This window comes from Sus scrofa, chromosome 15 (genome assembly GCF_000003025.6).
Source record: "Sus scrofa isolate TJ Tabasco breed Duroc chromosome 15, Sscrofa11.1, whole genome shotgun sequence".
Classification (NCBI taxonomy): Eukaryota; Metazoa; Chordata; class Mammalia; order Artiodactyla; family Suidae; genus Sus; species Sus scrofa.
In genome coordinates, this window is record NC_010457.5 from 2,578,334 (window position 1) to 2,599,932 (window position 21,599).

Genomic DNA, 21,599 nt, shown 5'->3' on the forward strand with positions numbered 1-21,599 from the left:
GGACCTGTCTTGGGAGCTCCAAGCCACCCAGGTGGACTACTAGGAATATGATTGCACTAGGGTCCTTGGTTGCCTTGCTCAGAAGTCCTACCCACTGAACAAATAGGGTAACCAAGTACTGCCTTGGACTCTCAGAAGAGGGACCCAACCTTTGGTACACAGGTGAACATCTGACTTAGTTGGGAAATGCTTTTTTTGAGCATGACCATGGACACTCCCACTTTAATATTTTCAGCCTCGTACTTGAGGCACTTTATTCCTGGTACTTACATGAAGGGAAAGATAAAGTGTAAAGAATAGGGCAAGGTTTGGAAAGCATGTAAATCTATGTTTTCAAAAGCATATTTTCTGTAAAAGCACAGTCTGCCTTCAGTGCTGTTTACATTAAACACACAGAGTGTTCACAGAGATTAGTTATTAGAGCTATCTTCATGTAAGTATGATACTTTAAGGAATACCAACCATATTACCAATCCAGAGCCTAATAGAAAATTCTCAACTTTGGGAAAAACATGTATTTCCCTGGAAATTTCAAAATAAAGGGTGAAAAAGAATAACCAGGAATCACAAATGTGCTGGAGTGTTTCAAGGTTATTTTCCAGGTCTACCATTTTACTAAGAAAAATGCAATAAAGGAGTTCCCACTGTGGCACAGTGGGTTAAGAATCTGACGGCTGTGGAAGTGGGGGTTCCATCATCGGTGGTGCAGGTCACAGCTGGGGCTCAGATTCAGTCCCTGTCCAGTAACTTCCATATGCTGTGGGTGCGACTGTAAAAAAAAATGCTGTAAATTCATTGCCTAAATGCAAATGACAGTTATGCTATTCAGGTGTTTGTTTCCTGTTTCAGAAGAAACCATCAAGGAAATTTTTTTTCTATTGTATCATCACCAACATAATTGACCCCCAGAATAGAAAAAGATTTGAAAAAAAGAGTTAATGGGATAGTATTTAAATATATAGATACACACACACACACACACACTTTTTTATATTTCCTGATTCAACAACAAAAAAAATGTTCTAGGGAAACTGCAGATCTACTTGAAAGGTCTCGTAATCTTGCCTTTTTTGATTTTCTGCAGCACTTACTGTCTGTATGAATCATTTGGCATTGGTGAATTGTCTTGCGTCTTTTCATGCATGTATTTCTTGTCTATACACCTAAAAAGTGAGCTCCTGGAAGGAAGTTCACTGTAATGCTAAGCCCAGTCAATGCCTGTACAACACCTGGCTGCCTTAATCATTGATTGGCATGTGCATTTGCAGGGAGGAGCCTGGCGAGATACACTTAAAACCTTTATTCGTTGATTTACAAAATGTACAGTATTTACAAAATTTAGGCATTAATCCCATATTGACATGAATGCTGTGGGGAGTCTAAAAATAAATAAGGGGCACATAGGTTAATATACACATGTGGCTCTTTGCACTTCAAGCCGTCACCTACGGTAGGATTTAATGGAGGGTTTGATGTGGTAGAAAAGTCAGATGGATGACCAGTCCTGGGCCTTCCACATGAATGGCCATTCCTTGGCTCCTTGAGGCTGGGGATGGTGAGAAAACGACTTTCTTTGAAGAGAATGAAATGCCAGCCATTCTGACAGGCATATGGGGCACACACAGCCACATCTGGGTCGAGTTTGCAGGTACCCTGTGGGTGGCGGATGAGTCCTCCCCGCTGTGGACCTGGTCCCTGCACACCAGCCAGGGAGGCTTTGGAGTGGTGCTTTCTCCAAGAACCAAGATTTGGACTTTCTGTCTTATTCTAATCACATGCAGTATTTAGAAAGTGTCCGTGGAGAGTGACCCATGCAGAAAAATGTAGTTGTGGGTATATACAACATCAAATTGTCATTGTCTTCTACCATCTTCAGATGTTGGACCAACCTGTCTCCTCTTTGACAACAAGAGGAATGAATGAGGAAGCCATGCCTCCACCCCCTCCCCCTAAAGAAAAAAAAACAAAACAAAACATCATCTGGGGACACACAAGTGACATCCTGTAGAAGCAGGGCTAGACAAACTCCACAAGATGGACAAGTGCTCATGATGCCTGGAATTTTTCGCACGGGTGGCAATTCCACATTCCCTTCCTCTTCAACCCCACCTCCCCCCATCTAACCTAAACTGAAGGAAAGGCTTCATGTTGTCGAGCTTCTTAGAGCTCAGTACCTTCATGTGTACAGTGTAAATACCAGTAACACTCCTTACAGGGTTCTTGCAGGGACCACACGACCCAAATCATGTAAAGTGCTTAGCGTAGTGTCTGGCACATAAGACGTGCTTAATAAATGTCTTGCTTTCTCCCCCTCTACTTCCCCCACCCCAAGGGTAAGCAACATATGGCTAAGCCTACCCAACTCTGAATTAAGGCCATTTGATGCAATGCAGAGTCACTGCTGTCAGTTCATGTTTGGTCCCTGAGAGGGGCTCATTTTCTGACCCCGAGACCTTTTCCTGTGCTGGTGGTCAGATGGACCATGACAAAACTATCCTCCTGACCAGCAAAGACTGCACCAAAGTTCATGCAAATGTGCCCCCTAACCCTGCAGAGAAACTAGTGATGTCACCCCAGCCCCAAATACTTCTGGGACAACACCACTGAGGAGACCATGAGCAAAATCCTTGAGGCCAACATATTACTTACTCTTGCTCACAACGTTAACTTTTTTTCAACACTGGTGCAAGTATTATAGATAACGTTCCATAAACATATATTACACGCTCTACCACTGTTGAAAAATATGTATTCTAATTTGATCGTTTGCTCAGAATAAAGAATCTTTTCAATATATTTTAGTTTATAGTTATGCCATACAAAAATAAATATTGTATAAATGATTTATAAGGAAGAAGAAAAATGTGTAACTTGAGGTGCCAAATATATAGGAAGGATGGTGAAAGTTTTACCATATATTTCAAAAGTGATCATCTAAAAGAAATAAAAACTTCTCACTGGGTCTCTTTACTAGTCTCATCATCACCCCACTGTTCCACCTACTGCTCATTCTGGATATTAGGTCTTCTTTCCTTATCAATCTTGACATAACGTAATACAGAACCTTCTCCCTGAAGTCGTTGGGGACTTGGAAGAGGAAGAATGGGGAGGGCCCTTTGGCAGCATAAATTGCAGATGAAAGATTTGGTGGAGACACTTACTGGGTCCTCACAACAAACTAGGATCAACTCCACACATCTTCCTTTTGTCTTGAAATCCTCTCTCTGTCTCTATTAGCTACGCCTGAATAGTACCCCATGATTGGAGGAAATAACCCCACTCTGCTTTCAGACTCTTTGGTCACCTATTGGTCCAGGTATAATCCAGGAATTCATGGAGCACAATTACGCGCCAAATCAAGGCCAATTTTGCCAATTACACGAAGGGATAAACGGCCACCTTATGGATGCTATTTCCATTAAGTTGGGAAAATTTTCTCCAGCCGTCCCTCCTCCCATACAATAAACTTTTATGATTGCCTACTTTATGTTTCACACAAGAGGAGGGAATGTGGTTCCCATCACTGCGAGAAGATTAGGACAATTAAATTGGACAAACTGCTTGCCATTTTTCTAAGGACTCGATCAGAAGCTCCAGGTAGAGTCCACTCATTTGGGAATCAAAGTTTTAAAACTCTAAAGCTATAAATGAATTCATGATTGGACCTAACCCAGTGGTCCCATACCTTTCTCCTGAAGAACAGAGATCTATATGTGTCCACATACCATCTAGTCTGACATCCCCGAGAGTCTCAGAGCCTCCCGTGGCTTGTGCATGTATTCTAAATTAGAGCCCTACATCTTAGTAAATGCAGAACTATTTCTTGGAGGAAAGACAAAGGTTTATGGAGAACTCAGGGGCTGTGCTGGAGGCAGGCTGCTTTGATGAGGTCTTGGACTTGAAATGACTACATGGAAGCAATGTTTGTTCCTCACGGTAAGTGGAAGTGCTTGGCTATGAAGACGTGAGTGCTATGGTTTTACATGTGTAACTACGGTCAGGCCAATGACTCATGCATGACCAGGGACCATGGAAATCCTGGTGGATGCCACTACCCATGGTGCCTGTGAGCAACTATAATGTGAGTCCCAACCACACCCACAAGCAGGACACTATCACTGACATGCAGTGTGGGTGCCCGTTTGTCTGATTTATGGGTGATGTTGTGGCAAATGTGGCTTCAGTTTCATTCCGGGGGAGTGGCAAATTACAGATATTTCCTTCACAACAGGAAGTGCAGACCTGAAAGAAAGAAAAAGAAAAAAGGGTGATGAGAAGCTGGCAGGCCTGGGAAGGAGAGGGAGATCCCCCCCCCTTTTTTTTTTTTTTTTTTGCTTTTTAGGGCTGCACCTGTGGCATGTGGAAGTTCCCAGGCTAGGGGTCAAATCGGAGCTGTAGCCACTGGCCTATGCCACAGCCACTGAGCAAGGCCAGGGATGGAACCCACAACCTCATGGTTTCTAGCTGGATTTGTTTCCCTTGCGCCATGATAGGAACTCCTGAGACAGGGATTTCTGAAGGCACTGTCTCCCTCAGAGCCAGACTCACATGAAAATTACCTGTCCTACAAAGGACACACCAGCTCTGCATTTAAGGGGATGGGATGAAATTTCACCTGGAAGCAATATGATCAAATAAAGCCCCCGGTCTAGACTAAACTTCTAGGGATGTGGGTTCTGTTTTGGACATCCTACCCTGTGGTTATTACAGTTTTACAGTCTTCCTAGCTCTCACCTCTTCCATCTGTGAAATGGGAATTGTAATACTTACCTTTCCCAGGGAGGATCTCATGGTAAACTTTCATTTGCCAAGTTTTCACAGCGAAAGTGAAGTGTTTACAACCTGGCTAATTTACATTTAAATATTTACTTTCATTAGAACTGTCTGCATAATTATTTCCATTCCCATGGATGAGCTACAGTTTGAAGGGTTTCCATTTATGCAATTACTCCTGCTTTATACTGCTTCCCTCATGCTTCAAAAGAAAAAAGTAAACCCAAAGGATTATTAACAGAAATCATTTTAGGCCATGGCTACACAAAGTACAGTAGCCGCAGCATCAGCTGGGAACTGAGTAGAAATGCAGAATCTCTAGAGTTTCCTGGTGGCCTAGGAGTCAAGGATCTGGTATTGTCACTGCTATGTCTTGGGTCACTGCTGGAGCTTGGGTTTGATCCTTGGCCTGGGAACTTCCACACGCTAAGGGCACAGCTTAAAAAAAAAAAAAAAAAAAAAAAAAAAAAAGAATCTCAAAACTCATACCAAATTTAGCAAATTAGAAGCTGCATTTTAACAAGATCCCCAAGTGACTCATGAGCACAGTAATGTTTGGAAAAACTCTATGATGCTTAATATCCTATGCAGTCATTATCTTGCAGAGATCTGAGTATGGTCACAGTCAATATGGGCTAGGAAGATATTATATGTTGAGGAGAGAAACTAGGGGTCAGAAGTGAGTTTGGATTCTGTCTCTTTATTTAGTAGTAGCTGTATCACCTGAGCACATGACTTCACTTCTCTGATCTCTAGTTTCCTCCTTTGTAAAACAGCCATCCTTATGCCTAAGAGTCAAGCCAAGCTTGGGGGGAGGGGCAGAGGTCAAGTTTAAAACCCTTGGGTTTACCTTTCACATTTCAATTATTATGTATGATAATTATTTCTCAAACTGGAAACATTAATTTAGTGTATTTGACAAATTGCTTGAAAAGTGGGTGTCTTCTTAAGAGAAGGAAGCCCCCATGAACTGTGAGAGTAGGAGGTGCCCCCAACCACCAGGAATGTAGGTTGATGGGGAGAAGTGGGCAGACTCCAAATAAAGGTCAAAGGCTGATACAGAAGATCATGCATATAGCCTGCCCGGAATGACTGGCGGAAGAGTCGGGGCATTCCCCGTTCCAACTGTGAGTCAGGCTGCCTTGCTCTGAGTCTTTATATTCTCCTTCAAGGCTGCCTTCCAAGTTTGTTTTACAATGAGTACTTCTGTCCAGGTGCCAGATGAAATTTAAGAGAAGCAAACCCACAAGGAGACGGTTCCCTTCTCATACGCTCAAATGACTCAGGAGCCAGTGAATACCTTCCCCAAATCAGCATCCCAACAAAGACACAAGCCCCACTTTACAAAAAGTTATCAGAGTTCCTATTGTGGCTCAGAAGGTTAAGAAACCGAGTATCCATAAAGATGTAGGTTCGATCCCCGGCCACGTTCAGTGGGTTAAGGATCTGGCATTGCTGCAAGCAGATGCAGCTCGGATCCCAAGATGCTGTGGCTGTGGTGTAGACCAGCAGCTGCAGCTCCAATTTGACCCATAGCCTGGGAACTTCCATATGCCTCAAAAAGACAAAAACATGCCAAAAAGTTATTAAAGCTAAATTGCCTTGGCTGTCCTCAGCTTAATGAACTGTTAGTACACTTGCAATGCCCTACCATGAGCGCATAACCAGTCCCTTGCTCCTTTTCTTTCTGGTAGCTTTAGTACTTTCTTCTACATGAAGAAAGGGCTTACAATAATTTTCAGTAGACTCTTCGTGCTGTGTTTCCATAATTTATACCAGTAGCCTATGCCCCATTACAAGTTTTTACTCTTTTAACACAAACAGGAAAGGAAGCACCTTTTCACAATGGCATAAAGACAGTCAAAAGCAGCCTACAGGGGTGGGGGAGCAGTAAAAATTTGCTCATGAGCACTGGTCGGGTCTGGAAAGGAAGTCTGTCTATGCTGTACCGTCACTTGCTTTGTTGCCCAGACCTTGTGGCCTTCATGCTCGGAGTCCCTGCAGCCAGTGGACAAGCAGTCTTCCAGTGGAACGCAGCGCTTGGTGACAGAGATGCTGTTTCCTGTGACTTCCATTGTGTGCTGAGTGTAGCAGTATCTAGTCTCTGTCAACAGAGAACATATATTTTAATTGCGATGGGAAATGTTGGCCCAATCTGCCTGAATAGGAGTGTCAACACTACGATCTAACAGCAGAGGGAATATATGCCGTGTTACGTTTGTACCGGATCCCAAAGATCTTCTTGGCGAGACCCACTTCATGGAGGTAGAAAGGAGACCTTCTGAAGGATACTGGTCTCTCTGCCCATAGAATCGCCATAAACCAAGACTCGATGCTATCACTCTTTGCCTTCCAACGAATTCTGCCACAATATTGATTTTTACTTTTTGGAGCGGGGAGAAGTTTGGAGTGATGATTTAGGATGTGAGAGTCATAGCAATTTTTAGGAAGATGAAGGGGTGAAAAAGGTCAAAGAACAGGAGGTTAAAAGAAAAAAATTCAGGCAGGTAACAAAGATCTTCGAGGAGAGAAAAGAGCATAGCAGAGACTCTGTGTGTGTGTGCGTGTGCGTGTGTGTGTCTCCATGCAAGCCCCTACACCTGCTTGGGAAACAGCTATTTCTGAGTAAGACAGAATGATTAAAAATAGATTCATTGTATCTGGAGAAGATGACTTTATCCAGAAGAAAGAACTTCTTGCCTATGAGCATAGCTGGATCCTACAATTCATGACAGGAGAAAACTAACCCAACCACCGGAAGTGAGAGGCATATTTTCTTCCTAACAAGGTTTTGGTATCTTTCCAAAAAGGCAAATGAAAACCATGAAGTCAGTGTCTAGAGTCCCTCTAAGTCTTTGGCGTCTGAAAACTTGAGATTTCTTCCAAAACTCTACGGAGAATTTTTTTTTACTTGCAATTTAAAGACTAAAGAAAAATGACTTTGTCAATGTAATTCTTTAAGGCCTCCAGGCAGTGCTCAGCGTTCTAAGCCTGGGATTTAAGAGAATGTTTCTGCTTCACTTTCAGACGGAAAAAAAAAAAAAAAAAAAAAAGGATAATTCTTAAGAAATGTCACCGAGCTGTTTTTCATCCATATCTTGGACCCAACTTTGCATGCTTTATACATTTTGGATATTTAGTGGCTAATATGGAATTATGACCTTCTCCGATATTATTTATCAGGCAATCAAAATTCCCCTCACCCAAGTACTAACATCAAGAGAAGAAAGCACAGGAATTTTAGGCCTTGAGAATGAGCTAATACAGACCACCTTGACCCAGCTTGGGAGACACGAAAATTCAGGGGTTTTACTCTTCTTCCCAGACTCCTCCACCTGACAGGAGCCTGAGAGGCCTGATTGACTCTTGCTAAAGGCGAAGACTTGCCCAAGAATGATGTGTGTACCCAGGCTGAACCTGTGTCAATGCCATCCCCTAAATGTTGTTCCTACACTGCACCTAAGTAGAATTTCATTATTTGGGGTCAGATCAGCGCTGTCCCTGGCCTGCTCGGGATCCTAGGGAACTCTTTGGAGTTGGGTAAGAAAGGTCACCCTATGAACTCACAAGAAAACGTGAAAGTCTTGCAGCTGGCAATAATTCCCCCAAAGCTCTAAAATGTTTTAAATGTGGAGAGAATGTTCTTCTGATGAAGAGGAGGTAGCATGCTTTTTTATTGATTGTTTAAGCCTTTAGCAGGATTTAACAATTGGAGGCCAGTGCCCAGAGAGGCTTATCACATCTTCCAAAGAGGACTGGTTTCCTTGTTTAGTATCAGACTTGGATGTTTATGGCCTTGTTAGGGACACTTTTCTCACCCCCACCCCAACTTCAGATGTTCAAGAAAGCAATAAAAACAGGAATGTTCTTATCTCCTGTCTCCTCTTCCCGCAGACAACCAGGAGCAGCTGCCAGAAGTTTTATTGCTCCAAATGTAAATCTGAGCAGATAAGATCATACATTTATGGAATAAGTAAATCATTACATGGCTTCAGTTTTGGAAATTAGGTTTGCCCCTCAAGTATGGAATTATTTTAAGTAAAACTTAAAATAACTATTGCTGAACTTCATATAACTACTTTTGTTCATATGTTTAGGTCCATATCAAACTTTCTTTTATTATTTGGAAGCTTATTCCATTGAATGAAAGTAGAGACAACAACTGAAGAATCTTCTTTTTTTTTTTCTTTTTTTTTTTTTTCCAGGAAACTACACCAAAGCCCAGCATCTAATAAGCCAATTCTTGCCATCAGTAATGAAGCTGAATAAGAATATTTCTTACCCTTCACCAAGTCCATTCCATAAAACAAAGATAGAGTTGAGAACATCTCATTACTTCCAGCAGTGGAGACCTCAGATCTGAAGCATCAATCCCTTGAATGTACTCATTCTTACCTCACAAAAACTCTAGGTGAGTTATAAAATGTAATGTCAAAAAAGGTTCTGTGGTTAAATACGTTTTGGAAATGCTCAATAAAGTTGAACAGGTTTCTTTAGTGCATAACTTAGGAGCCTTGAATTTGCATTGTGATCTCCAAGGGGGGCGGGGGCAAGCAGGCAGAATTTCCTGAGTAGAACTAGGTGAACCACATGTGGCTTATCACTGGACAGTGGAATTGATTAAAAAAAAAAAAAAACAAAAAACAAAAAAAACTGAGTTTCAGCCACAGAGTCTTGCTCTCTGAACATTTTGAATAATCCTTGGGTTGGTAATGAGGTTATATGAGAATCCAGCCTGCTGATAACTTCACACTAAAAGGATTTCAAAGGCTTTTATCTAAAAGATAAAAGATAGATTTGAATTTCTACCAGGTTAGTTTCAGCCTCTAAATCTCATATTCTGCAACTGCATGGAATTCCCAGAGGCTGTGAAACAAAAGTCTTCTACAGGGAGACTCACAGGAATTCAACTAAAATCTGAACTGGGTAAGAGAGCTGAGTCAACTATTGGAAAACACAAAATATAATTTTAATGAACTTCACACACACAGAAATTCCAAACCCTAGTTCTAATAGGCTACACCCTATGTGTCCAATTGCCTAAAAGAGAGAGAAAAAAAAAAAAAATCCACTCTTATGTGAGCAAATGAAAAGTTTGTCTGTTTCAGCCTGGAGTTGGTCTGAAAATAGTTGACAATAAAGAAATCTTCAGGGAGTTCCCGTGGTGGCACAGTGGTTAACGAATCCCACTAGGAACCATGAGGTTGCGGGTTCGATCCCTGGCCTTGCTCAGGGGTTTAAGGATCCAGCGTTGCCGTGAGCTGTGGTGTAGGTCGCAGACAAGGCTTGGATCCCGAGTTGCTGTGGCTCTGGTGTAGGCTGGTGGCTACAGATTGGATTGGACCCCTGGCCTGGGAACCTCCATATGCCGTGGGAGCGGCCCTAGAAAAAGGCAAAAAGACAAAAAAAAGAAATCTTCACTGGAGTTCCCACTGGGGCTCATTGTGTTAAGAAACCTGACATAGTCTCCATGAGGATGTGGGTTGGCTCCCTGGTCTCGCTCAGTGGGTTAAGGATCTGGTGTTGCCATGCGCTGTGGTATAGGTCACAGACTCAGCTCAGATCTGGCACTGCTGTGACTGTGGCCTAGGACAATGGCTACAGCTCCAATTCAACCCCTACTCTGGGAATCTCCCAATGCCACCGGCACGGCCCTATAAAGAAAAAAAAAGTCTTTCCTGAAGAGCTATAACCCAGTTGTGGGGCTTGTCTCCAGTTGAGCTGGGGATCACATTTATATTCCTTACTTAAACCAGATAACAGATATAGAAAGTGCCACCAAGGGAACATGCCCAGATTTCCTTTACTTTCACAAAAAAAAACACTGAGCGGCATTGAAGCTGGAACCAAAAGGATATGTGTCCTTCTACCTCTAGATTGCTCTTGGCCTGACTTTATATCAGCAATAATTTCCAGTGAAGATTCTGCCTTCAAGGGAGGCATCTGCACTTCATAATTAAGAAGGAACATAAAATCCTTGGCGGCTTAGGTATCCTCCACAGAACAAGCCTTTAAAAATACCCTGCACTGTTTTTGACTTGACATTTAATTCCACCGACGCTTAATAAACACTTACACCATCCCTGTCTCAAGGAGCTCTTAATCTCGCAGCACAGAGAAAAGCACAGGCAAAACCACATAGATCTGAGCACGGGACGTTCAACTTTTGTTTGCCTTCACCAATTCCTTCAACTGGTCTCTCGTAGAACAGGATTTCAAGAGCCTTTCCCATTCCGGTTCACAGAGTCAAGAAAATTGCGTAGATTTATAATGAGCAGTTGATGAAATTAAGGTTATTGCAAAGGAAGTGCTCAGGGACCAAAGACCAAATGGAAGCTGAGATGGTGAAGCGACAACAGTCCATTATGGAGGGTGTCTTAAATTCTCATTTCTCGGGAGGGAGGGTTACAGAGTGTGAATCTGTAAGTGCCAAGTGCCACAGGCAATAACATGGAATAGAGGAGAAAGTACTTCCATGACACCCATTTTGAAAGTCAGAGTGACAGGAAATTTGAAATTCAGCCAATCTCCCAAGCAATTTGGGATGCAAGCTTATTCCATAGAGATACAATAAATATTTAAATGAAGTGCTTTTTTTCACTTTCAACCAGTCATTTTCATATCATCTGATCATTAAAACCCTGTTGAATATACCACAGAATCAACCAACAGAACACCAGGAATGTCCCAGAAAGCCAGGGTGTCTTTCCAAAGTAGCTCCTGAGTTGCCCTTAGCAAGCCTTTTGGCAGTCCTATAGCTGCTTCACACAAATTAATAATAAACAGAAGAAACAAATGCAGGCTTAGTCAGTAGTGTTCAGTAGACACATTTTATATTTTAGTCTAATAATAATGGCATTATTTTCACTGTTAGAAAAATCTAACAGTGGAGAAAAGGTAGTTGGCTCATGGGAAACGAGACTGGACAAGAAGGAACTACCTTTTCTCAGGTTACAGCTCTAGCCCTCACTCCTTAGCAGACGTCCAAGGCCCCACAAAATAGCCTGGCTCCCCTGCTCTGCTTTTACTGTGCCCCAGTATGTTCTGCTGCGCCCAGTTCAGGTCTCTCCTGTCCCCGAGCCCACCTGGGCACGCTCCACACCTCTACTCTGAGTGACTTCCCGGAAAACGCCCTCTTCACTCTCCCACCCCGCAGCTCACCTGCAGGGCTGCTGCCACCTCCCCAGCCCCTGATGCTGTCACTCTGTCACTGGCCACCTCCGCCCCCCAAAGAGCAGTTCTTCCCTTAAACCAGCGAATGCCATGTTTCCTTTGGCCCTGGACTTTGTCTTGCTATTTTTGACATTTGATATGTTCGGATCTTATCTCCCTGGCTAAACTGTGGGCTCCTTGAAAGAAGAAACCAGATTCCTATCTTTCACCCGCATCATCCCCCTACAGGCCTGGCCTGGTGGTTCTCAAGGTGTCACTTTCCATTTCTTCCTATAATTTTTCAGGACACAAAACTAAAAGAGAGAAAGGGAGGGGAGAGGAGAAATGGTGGAAAGACCTGTGATACTTCTAGATATCTGTCCTTTAGACGGATGGATTTTAACCTCAAAACAAAGCATCAAGACCTCTTTTCTGGAGAGGAATTCAGGCAGAGAGCTGTGGGTCCCTGCTTTCCTTCTGTGGCAGGGATGTACCTGTACAGCTTCATACTTGGACTGACTGGGCCTCTGTGAAATACAGCCCAAAGACCAGAGAAGAGCACTTCACTGTCCCTCCTTTTCTGCTGCATCATCTGTGCCAGCACAATATTGAGAGAAGTGCAGTCACGTTATCTGAACAGTAGCTCTGACCAGTCACAACAGTTTCAAAAGCTCATCTGCCAGCTTCGTCCCAGCAGGAACCAACCTAAAGGTTACTGGCTACCCAAGCAAATCATCCTGGTTTTGTCCAGAGTCACTATTTACAGCGGTTCTTAAATTCTGCTGCATATTCAAACCACCCGGTGAGCTTCTAAAAATCCAAGGGCCAGGGGACACTCATACTGTTTAAATACGAATCTCTGGGAATGGACTGAGGCATCCGTGTTTTCCCCTATGATTTGAATGTGCCACCAAATTTTAGAAGCAATGATCTAAACAGGTCCATCAGCAACCCACCCAAATGCTGACTGGAGATGTTAGAAAACACTGCAGGTTCCGGGCTGAGTGTGTGGCCGTGGAAGGCAATCCATTCAGGACTTCTCTGATTACCTGGGTGGCTGGACACCTAGCTTGTGATTAAGCCAATCTTCAGTGTCTCCATGCTTTTCTACTCCCTGCGGTCTTAGGGGCCCTCACTAGCATGTCTACCTCAAAGTAAACAAGAAGAACCTAGAGATGACAACACTCCATTTTGCTTTCTATGAGTGGGGAGGGGAGCTCCCTGTGGTCCTTACCCCTTACTGCTCATTAGAGTCACCTGGGATATTTACACAACTGAGGCAGAGAATGAATCTCAGAGAGGGGGCTCAACAGATGTATAGCTGTAGTTCCTAACACCTGGCTTCTGGAAGGCAGCATCTGGATTGCTGCGGAATGCTTTAGAAAATGGGCCCAACCCAGGTCTACTGAATCAGAAACTAGGAAGGTGGGGGAGGATGCAGAGATGGGGGCAAAAATCTGCATTTCACTAAGCCCCCCAGGGAATGGTGCTCATGCTAAAGTGTGAGAACCACTGGTTGAAGCAAAATACAGGTCTCCATGATTTGAAAAGGCCCACAGGTATTTCTCCTGGGCAGTCCGGGTCTCCACTCAAGCTCATGGGTTAAATAAATAGTACTGGCTTGGATGGCTGACACCTGTCCTTCATGGCAGTTTCCATGCTCTCCTGATGTCCAAGCCTCCAGAGAAAACAGAGTGTCATCCACAGGGGTGAATATAAGAGCTCTTGCATTATGTTGAAAAGTAACAGATTTGGTGTTGATGTGTTCAGTCATTTTAACCACTGAATTAGATCAGCAGTGAGGCCCATCTAACTTCTCGCTCAAGCATTTGTCAATAAAATATCCCAATCTCATCATCTCCCCATCAAATGAATCGACTTTCCTTCCAACATAAAACAGCCAATTAACAGTGACTTCATATCCAAATATAACCACCTTTTTTATTCAAGAGGATAAAAGAGAACTGAGTGTGAAGATGAAGCATCTACTTCATCTTGAAATGGGCCTTTGACTCAAAATTTCATGCTCTGATTGGGCATCCACCTCGCCCTTCAAAGAGAACTTAACAGTTTAAAAAGCACAGGGTTTTTATTTGTGCAATGATGACATTGAGAATCCCAGCTTTCATGCAGTCTGAGGATAGGACCCTCCGGCAAGATATGTAATAAATGGGGCCTTTATATGAACAGCAATTCATATTTTCACTTAAAGGAAGTTACTATGCAATGACTAATGCTTCAAAGAGTGGATTACAGGCTGGTTGCTCTTTTCTTATCCTGCATTTGGCAGGCCTGGGGGTGGGAAGGATCACTCACCTCGTCTGGAGCTCCCACGATGCCTCATAAGAAAGGGGGTGATCCTATGGATCACTTTATGTCTCTGACAGTGTCTGATGATATGTTACTGATGTGACACAAAAGATCTACTAATAGCCTTAGACAAGAGACGTGGCTGAGATTGCAAGCCTGCCTCTCTCTACACACGCATCGAGGTCAGTAGGCTGTTCACTTGTGGACAGCTCTGGGGAGCCCAGTATGTCCATGGAGAGTTTACCTCGAGGACAGTAGATATCTGGTGCCCATCGGTTGCACTCATAATTGTCTGCTGCCTTTTCGCAGGTGAAACACTTAAATCCACCAGGATATGGTGTGGCTGCCAAAAAAAAGGATCAAGAAAAAAGATTAATTTCTGAAGTTGAGCACAGTATCCTGGGTAGCGAAGTTAGACTATGTTCATTTTTTTCAAAAGGATTCTCAAAATAGCCCAGTAGTTTCTTAAAAAAACTAAACATCCAACTATCATATGATGCAGCAATTGCATACTTGGACATTTATCCCTGAGAAATGAAAACTTGCCTTCACACAAAACTCTGTACACAAATGTTCACAGCAACTTTATGTGTAACAGCCAAAAACTGGAAACAACCCAGATGTCCTTCAATGGGTAAAGGTTAAACAAACTGTGGTATATCCATACCATGGAACACATCAGCAAGGAAAGTGAATTATTCATACATTCAACAATTTGGATGAATTTCCAGGAAATGATGCTGAGTGAAAAAAGTCAATCCTTAAAGGTTATATACAGTACGAGTCCGTTTATGTAACATTTTTTAACTTTTTATTTATTTTATTTTCGTCTTTTTAGGGCTTCACTTACGGCATGTGGAAGTTCCCGGGGAAGGGTCCAATCGGAGTTGTAGCTGCCAGTCTACCACAGCCACAGCAACATCAGATCCGAGCCAAGTATGCAACCTACACCACAGCTCATGGCAATGCCGGATCCTTAACCCACTGAACGAGGCCAGGGATTGACCCCAAGTCCTCGTGGAACTAGTGGGGTTCGTCACCTCTAAGCCACAACGGAACTCCTAACATTCTTTAAATGAGAAGACTTTAGAAGTGGAGGAAAGGTTAGTGGTTGCCAGGTGTTGGGAATGACAGTCGTAGAGGGCAAAGTCAGAGGAATGTGGGTGTGAGGCCAACAGGAGGAATCCTTGTCCTACTGAAAATGCTTAGTGTCTAGACTTGTGATAGTGGATACACAAACCTCCATGGAATAAAATTATGTAGCACTAAATACACAACACACAAAGGAAGACAAGTAAAAGATGGAAGTCTAAATAAGACCAGTAGAATAATATATCAGCATCAATAACCTGGTTGTGGTATTATCCTACAGTTTTTTAAAATGGTACCATGGGGGGAAACTGGGAAGTGTATATGGAATCTCTACATTTTTCCTTACAAATGCCAATAAATCTATAATAATCTCAATGAAAATGTCAACTGAAAAAAGGCACTCAGGATTTTCTATGATTTATTTCTATGCATTAATTTATGTAGACCTATCAACATATACATGTAAATATTAGGCTCAATCATTAACAATTTCTTGATGTTTAATCATTTCTTACCTACAAAATTGCTTTCGTTTAGTCTGATATTTTTATCTGGTTGGACCTGACGCAGTTAAGAACCCCAGGTAAGTATCAGCTAAGAGAAGATAAAATAATTCATTGCTAAAATACGTGCTCCCTGTGCAGAAGGGACCTTCCTTAGGGGCCTCAGTTCAATGTCACAGGGCAGTGTGCAGAGGGCACGGGGGGATGTGGCTGCTCTATATTCCAGGAGGTTCCTCCTATCCACCCCCTCCACTTCCCACCCCTGAGCTGCCCCTTTCTGCCTTCTAAAGGGACAGGCCTCCAGGCACATGCACTCTTTGCCTGCCTTTGTGCCTGGTGGGGCTGTGTCAATGAGAGTCATACTCTGGAGAGTGCCTGGCACTCCAGAGTGTCCTTGGCATCAAAGACGAGGCCACAAGCAATGTCAGGCCAGGGCGTCTCTGCCTTTTTCACGGATGTACTTTCACTTGCTGCATAGGGTTTTGTCTTTTACACACAGAACCTGTGTGTGTGTGTGTGTGTGTGTGTGTGTGTGTTAATTTGTAAAGCTACCTGTCCTCTTTGAAAGCTACAAACACTTCATCTGCAGGAGCCAACTGTTCTCCCTCGCAGATGGCTGAGCCTGCATGTCCCACTGGCGGAAATAATCATCTCAGGGTAAATTGCTTGGCCCACATGGAACCAATTAAGTATCTTATCAAAAATAAATGAAGGAGGAGGCAGCAGCTTAAGGCCAGAATTATGAGCCAGATATAACTTTGCTTTTCACCTTGCCTAGAAGAGCTGCCCATCCTTGCTCTTGCTTGCAATATTTCACAGACCTGACTGACAATATCCAACAACTTTAACGTGGTCAGAAGTCGTAAACTGTCTAAAAAAGACAGGTAGCTGGCACTTTGAACGGGCCCATTGGAGAGTTCTATGTTCCTCTGAGTGGCTGGTGACCTAAGTTCATAAACAGAACGAGGCTGAGTGCATGGATCATCTGAAACTGAGGAATGGAAGGCAGTTGAGACATAGCCATCTAGCCACTGCATTCCCGACGAGGAAATTTCACACCAGTTAAACATGTTCTCCCTATCATGTAACTATAATAAAACAGAAATCAACTGTTTTGCAAAACTACACACAGATTTTTTTTATATCTTCACATCCCACCAGTGGGTTACATTCAAGTTAAGATGCTAGTTTAGGTAACTACATGCCTGAAGAATTTAAAATAAATAGGTTTGGAGTTCCTGCCATGAAGCAGTGGGTTAAGAATCCAACTACAGCGGCTCAGGTCACTGCAGAGGCGCAGGCTCAATCCCCATCCCAGCAGAGTGGGTTAAAGGATCTGGAGTTGCTGCAGCTGTGGACCAGATTCAATCCCTGGCCCAGGAACTTCCATGTGCCACAGGTGCAGCCATTAAATAAATCAATCAGTTAATTAAATTTAAATAAAATAAAATAAAATGGTTCTCATATTCCAAAGGCCCAATGTCCACTTTTCTTATGGACATTTTCATTAAATTATTTGTATAAATACCATTATGAAAAACCATATAGAATATTTTGGGAAATTTTCCTGATTGGATACATTAAAAATAGTTTCACTATCTGCTTTAAAATATTTAATATATAAATGAGTGTAAAAGAGAACTTTAAAATAGTCTGTGAGATTTGAAGTAGACTTATTAAAGCAGGGGTTTCCAAAAAAGATGTAAATGATTTGTCAAAGGATGGCATTTCTCAAAAAATGATCATATTCACCGAGGTTTATAACTGCAAGCTAACCATAATACTTCAGCTTGCATGATTAATTCACTAGAGGATCCAATTTTATCTGTCTGTCACTGCAGCCAGTAAAACTTTTAGCTGGAATGTTGGATTAGTTATTCCTGGAAACTTTCCCATCAAAGAGATAAATTAAGAACTTTGAATGAGGATTGATGATCCAGCCGTTCCAAGAATAAACTTATTGAGAACCTAGCACTAATAAGTTGTAGTGTTCCCAAATCTGGATTAATAGACTCTTCAAAATCATCTTTTGTAAGACGAGTGACATATTAAATTAAAAACTGCCATTTCTGACACAAGTAGGCCTGGACTTTGAAATTAAAGTACATCAAAATTTAAACAAGAGTATGAGCTAAAACACTACAGTGGCAAAATAAAGCTCTGTTTAAAATCATTTATCTCTGAATGTATTTATCAGCATGGATCATTGACAATTAACCAAATGATCTCGTTTTTGGTGAGTTTTATTTTTGAAGTCGACAACTTCATATCCTATCTGTGTGCATTCTCAAGACCGACAGTCCAATACGTGCTTATAAGAATCTGTATTTATGTCTTGGCAGGTAGTACTGATCAGTGAATAAGCAAACCCTTTTCAGTGACAAATCTCTGAAAAAAGACTCAGCTTGAAGTCAATAATTATAGCACAATACCATGTAATGGCTTAATTCTCCCCTCTGGAAATATTTAGCCAAAAAAACAGGCTCACAGATGAACAACTATCTTCAGCAGCTTGCTAACTGATACTGCATCTGATAAAGTTTTTTCAAAAGGATGGAAAGAGGTTCCTAAGAGATGTGCTATTTTCTTCTTTGTTACTTCAAAGCATTATAGAGCAAGTAGGGTTTCAAATCGTGGCCCCAGCTGTGAATGAATCTAATTTGGCTCTTGATCACAGAGTTAATATGCTGAGTACTTTGTATTTCAGGGCATGAGTCCTTGGTCCCTCAAGAGAAGGTGATTGTAAAGAAAAAAAGAAACTCCAAAGTGCCTAGTTACTTCCTGTAATATAATCTGTCCATTAACTCTCCTGGTCAGCCCTAGTTCAACCGATCATAATTCATTTGTAGGCATCAGAAAGGATTTTGTCTTTGTTTCCATCACTCGGAACTTTGTGCCTGGACAAAGGCCTTCAGCGACCAAAACCGTGGCAAGAAGAGAATCTTGTCTTGAAATGTATGATGATGTTTAATTCTTGCCAAATTAATTTCTATTGTTTTTTGGAAACTGGATGCAAATACAAAATTTCTAGAAATCTAATAATTTGGTCTTCCTTCTCAGTCCACTAGGCAACAAAATATGTCTGTATAATTTTAATACCATGAATGTATTTCTGATAGAAATGAATTTCCTGCTATCTTTCTAGAAAGTTCCCTTCCTCCCCAAGACTTCTGTAGTGTGCAATTACGGGAAAATTTTCTTGGCACCCTAGCTGGGTGTAAACAAGCCCACTGCAGCCATATAGCTCTTTGGTCCACATGATAAGGAAAGCAACAGAATAAAATTGGATTTCTCAGGAAAGGCTTCTATTACAAGAAAAGAAATGGAGACTAAGAATAGAATGAAGACTCTTAGGCTCTTAAATTCTGCTGTCTTGGATGAGGTCTAACAACCAAATAAGGAGCTCCATTTTTCTTAATACTAATCCTGCTTTGAAGGTTTTTGTTAGGCTGTGGTACTTTAATCAGGCTGGGGGCTAGGAAGAAATTTATCAATTTTCACATGAAAAAGTAAAAAAAAAAAAAAAAGCTCAAATTATAGAAAGGAATGTTATGGAGGACATTGCCTCAAGTTTGGAAGCCATCAAGTTTATTTCTTAAAAGGCTCAGAAACGTCAAAGATTAGAGAACCAAGAGCAAAGGAGATTAGTCATGGGAGATTGAACTTTCCCAACACGGGTTCCAGTCTCATTTTACTTATTATCTCTGAGGGCTGTTTAGGACCCAGAAGAAATGAGTTTATGTTTGTCTAGTGTAGAAAACCTGTGTGTCTTCTCACATCTCCAGCATCACTGCATTGCTCTTTGGGAAGGTTGTGAACAGCATCTAACATTCATGGAATCTGGCTTACTTGTTGACCTTAAGAAAGCAGTTTTTGTGTCTCTGTCTAGGTGATTATATTAATAATTCAAAATCAAAATAATCCCACGCTTCCCTCATATATTTTTTATGGTCTATGTTCACAGACACCTACTTATCTGTGGAGACATCGCTCCATCTAAACAGCCTAGCAGGTGCTACACAGGGGCAGAGGACCGAGGTCGATTAAAAAATCAAAGTGTAAAACAAACAGACACACAGCAACAACTTCTTGAAATAGTACAGAGAAATGTGAAGTTAACTTTGCATTAAAGTAGGCAGAGTAAACAAAGTTCTGGCCAAGTAGGAACCATTGACAGGAATCCAGAGAAAACTTATATTCCTCATGACCAGCTATGGAGACAGAAAGAAAACTCAGCCTAGACATACCGCTGAATCATGTACATACAATGTAACTTAGGAACAGCTTCTTCTACCCTTCTCCATATTCCAAAATCACATCAGAAAACTCCATCGATTCTTTCTGTATGGTGATTTTTTTTTTTAATCAGTCCATGACTCTATTTAATTGACATGGGCCAGCTGAACACAACTTTTCCACCAACTTCTAAAGCATGGACGTGATTGTCCCTCCAGCGTGGCAGAGATCATCCGTCAAAGATCCTGTTCTAAACAGACTTTCTGGAGTTCCTGTTGTGGCTCAGTGGAAACACATCTGACTAGTATCCATGAAGACAGAGGTTCAGTCCCTGGCCTCGCTCAGTGGGTTAAGGATCCGGCATTGCCGTAAACTATGGTGTATACTGCAGCTGTGGCTGTGGCATAGGCTGGCAGCTACAGCTCTGATTCAACCTCTAGCCTGGGAACCTACATATGCTGCAGGTGTGGCCCTAAAAAGACAAAAATAAATAAATAAATAAATAAGTAGACTTTCCAAATAGGGGACCACTCAACTCAAGCAATGACCTGCCACACCACTGAGGCAAAAGCAATGTGTGGGTGTGTGTGTGCATGTGTTCTGTTCTTGTTCACTTAAATCCAGTCCCCTTAATTTTCCTTCCTACCATGCATATACAATCACAGCCTCAGAGAAAGCCTGGTTTGGGTCTGTTTTGGGGCCCAGTAACTTCTGAGTCTGTCACTGAAGTGGACAAAGAATCCTATAGAAGCTGAAAGTTCTGGCAACCAAACCCAAGTGACTGAAACCTAGGTTTGTGATAAAAACTCATGGCTGTTTTGAAGGGAAGAACAAAATGCAATTCTAGAAAGCAGAGAAACTATGAAAAAAAGCGTCTTCTTTTCACAAATGTTACTAAAATAAACAGACCTGCAAAAATAAGCAGCCTGATAAGTTTTTCATACAATTAACTATTAGGCACCAGCCTATCCTAGGGAGAGCGTAAAATGACAAGTCTAAAGAAATTATCTGCTGCCTGTCAAAAGTATATTTAGGGAGTTCCTCCTGTGGTGCAAGAATCTGATTGCAGCAACTCAGGCTGCTGTGGAGGTGCAGGTTCAATCCCTAGCCTGGCATAAGGAGTTAAAGGATCTGGTGGTTGTAGCATGGATTCGGTCCTGGGCCCAGGAACTTCCATATGCCACAGCTGTGGCCATTAAAAAAAAAAAGTGTATTTGAAGTTAAAAAATTAGTGATATATTTTTAGGATCTTCAGTTTACTGCCTCAGCCAATTACGACAATGTCATAAACACCAAGCATCTGATTGCCTGCTATGTATGTGCTTAGCCTTTTACAGATATTATTTCTAGTCCACAAACTAATGCTAAAGGATATATAATTTTAGCCATGTTAGAAATGTAGAAATCAACACTTTAAAAGATTCCCCTGACATTTATTGAGCTTTACTATCGTGCACAGTGCTAAGTGCTTTGTGTGCATTCTTTTATTTAATCTCCACAAAGTTAGGGAGTTTATTTCAAGTCAGAAGGCTA

General features: G+C 42.0%; 1 protein-coding gene across 5 annotated transcripts in view; it reads right to left on the minus strand.

Moving 5' to 3' along the window:
• The window catches only part of LYPD6 (LY6/PLAUR domain containing 6), a 116,535-nt gene continuing 96,221 nt past the window's right edge, over nt 1,286-21,599 (minus strand). For 3 of the 5 annotated variants that reach the window (XM_013983919.2, XM_021074961.1, XM_013983918.2), the window contains 3 exons: nt 14,480-14,578; nt 6,723-6,877; nt 1,286-4,242 (listed from right to left, as the gene is read on the minus strand). In XM_013983919.2, the coding sequence (XP_013839373.1) occupies nt 4,075-4,242; nt 6,723-6,877; nt 14,480-14,578 (422 nt within the window). In that variant the 3' untranslated portion in view covers nt 1,286-4,074. The remainder of the gene's footprint in view (nt 4,243-6,722; nt 6,878-14,479; nt 14,579-21,599) is intronic. The other 2 variants (XM_003133259.5, XM_021074962.1) reach the window with 1 other exon arrangement.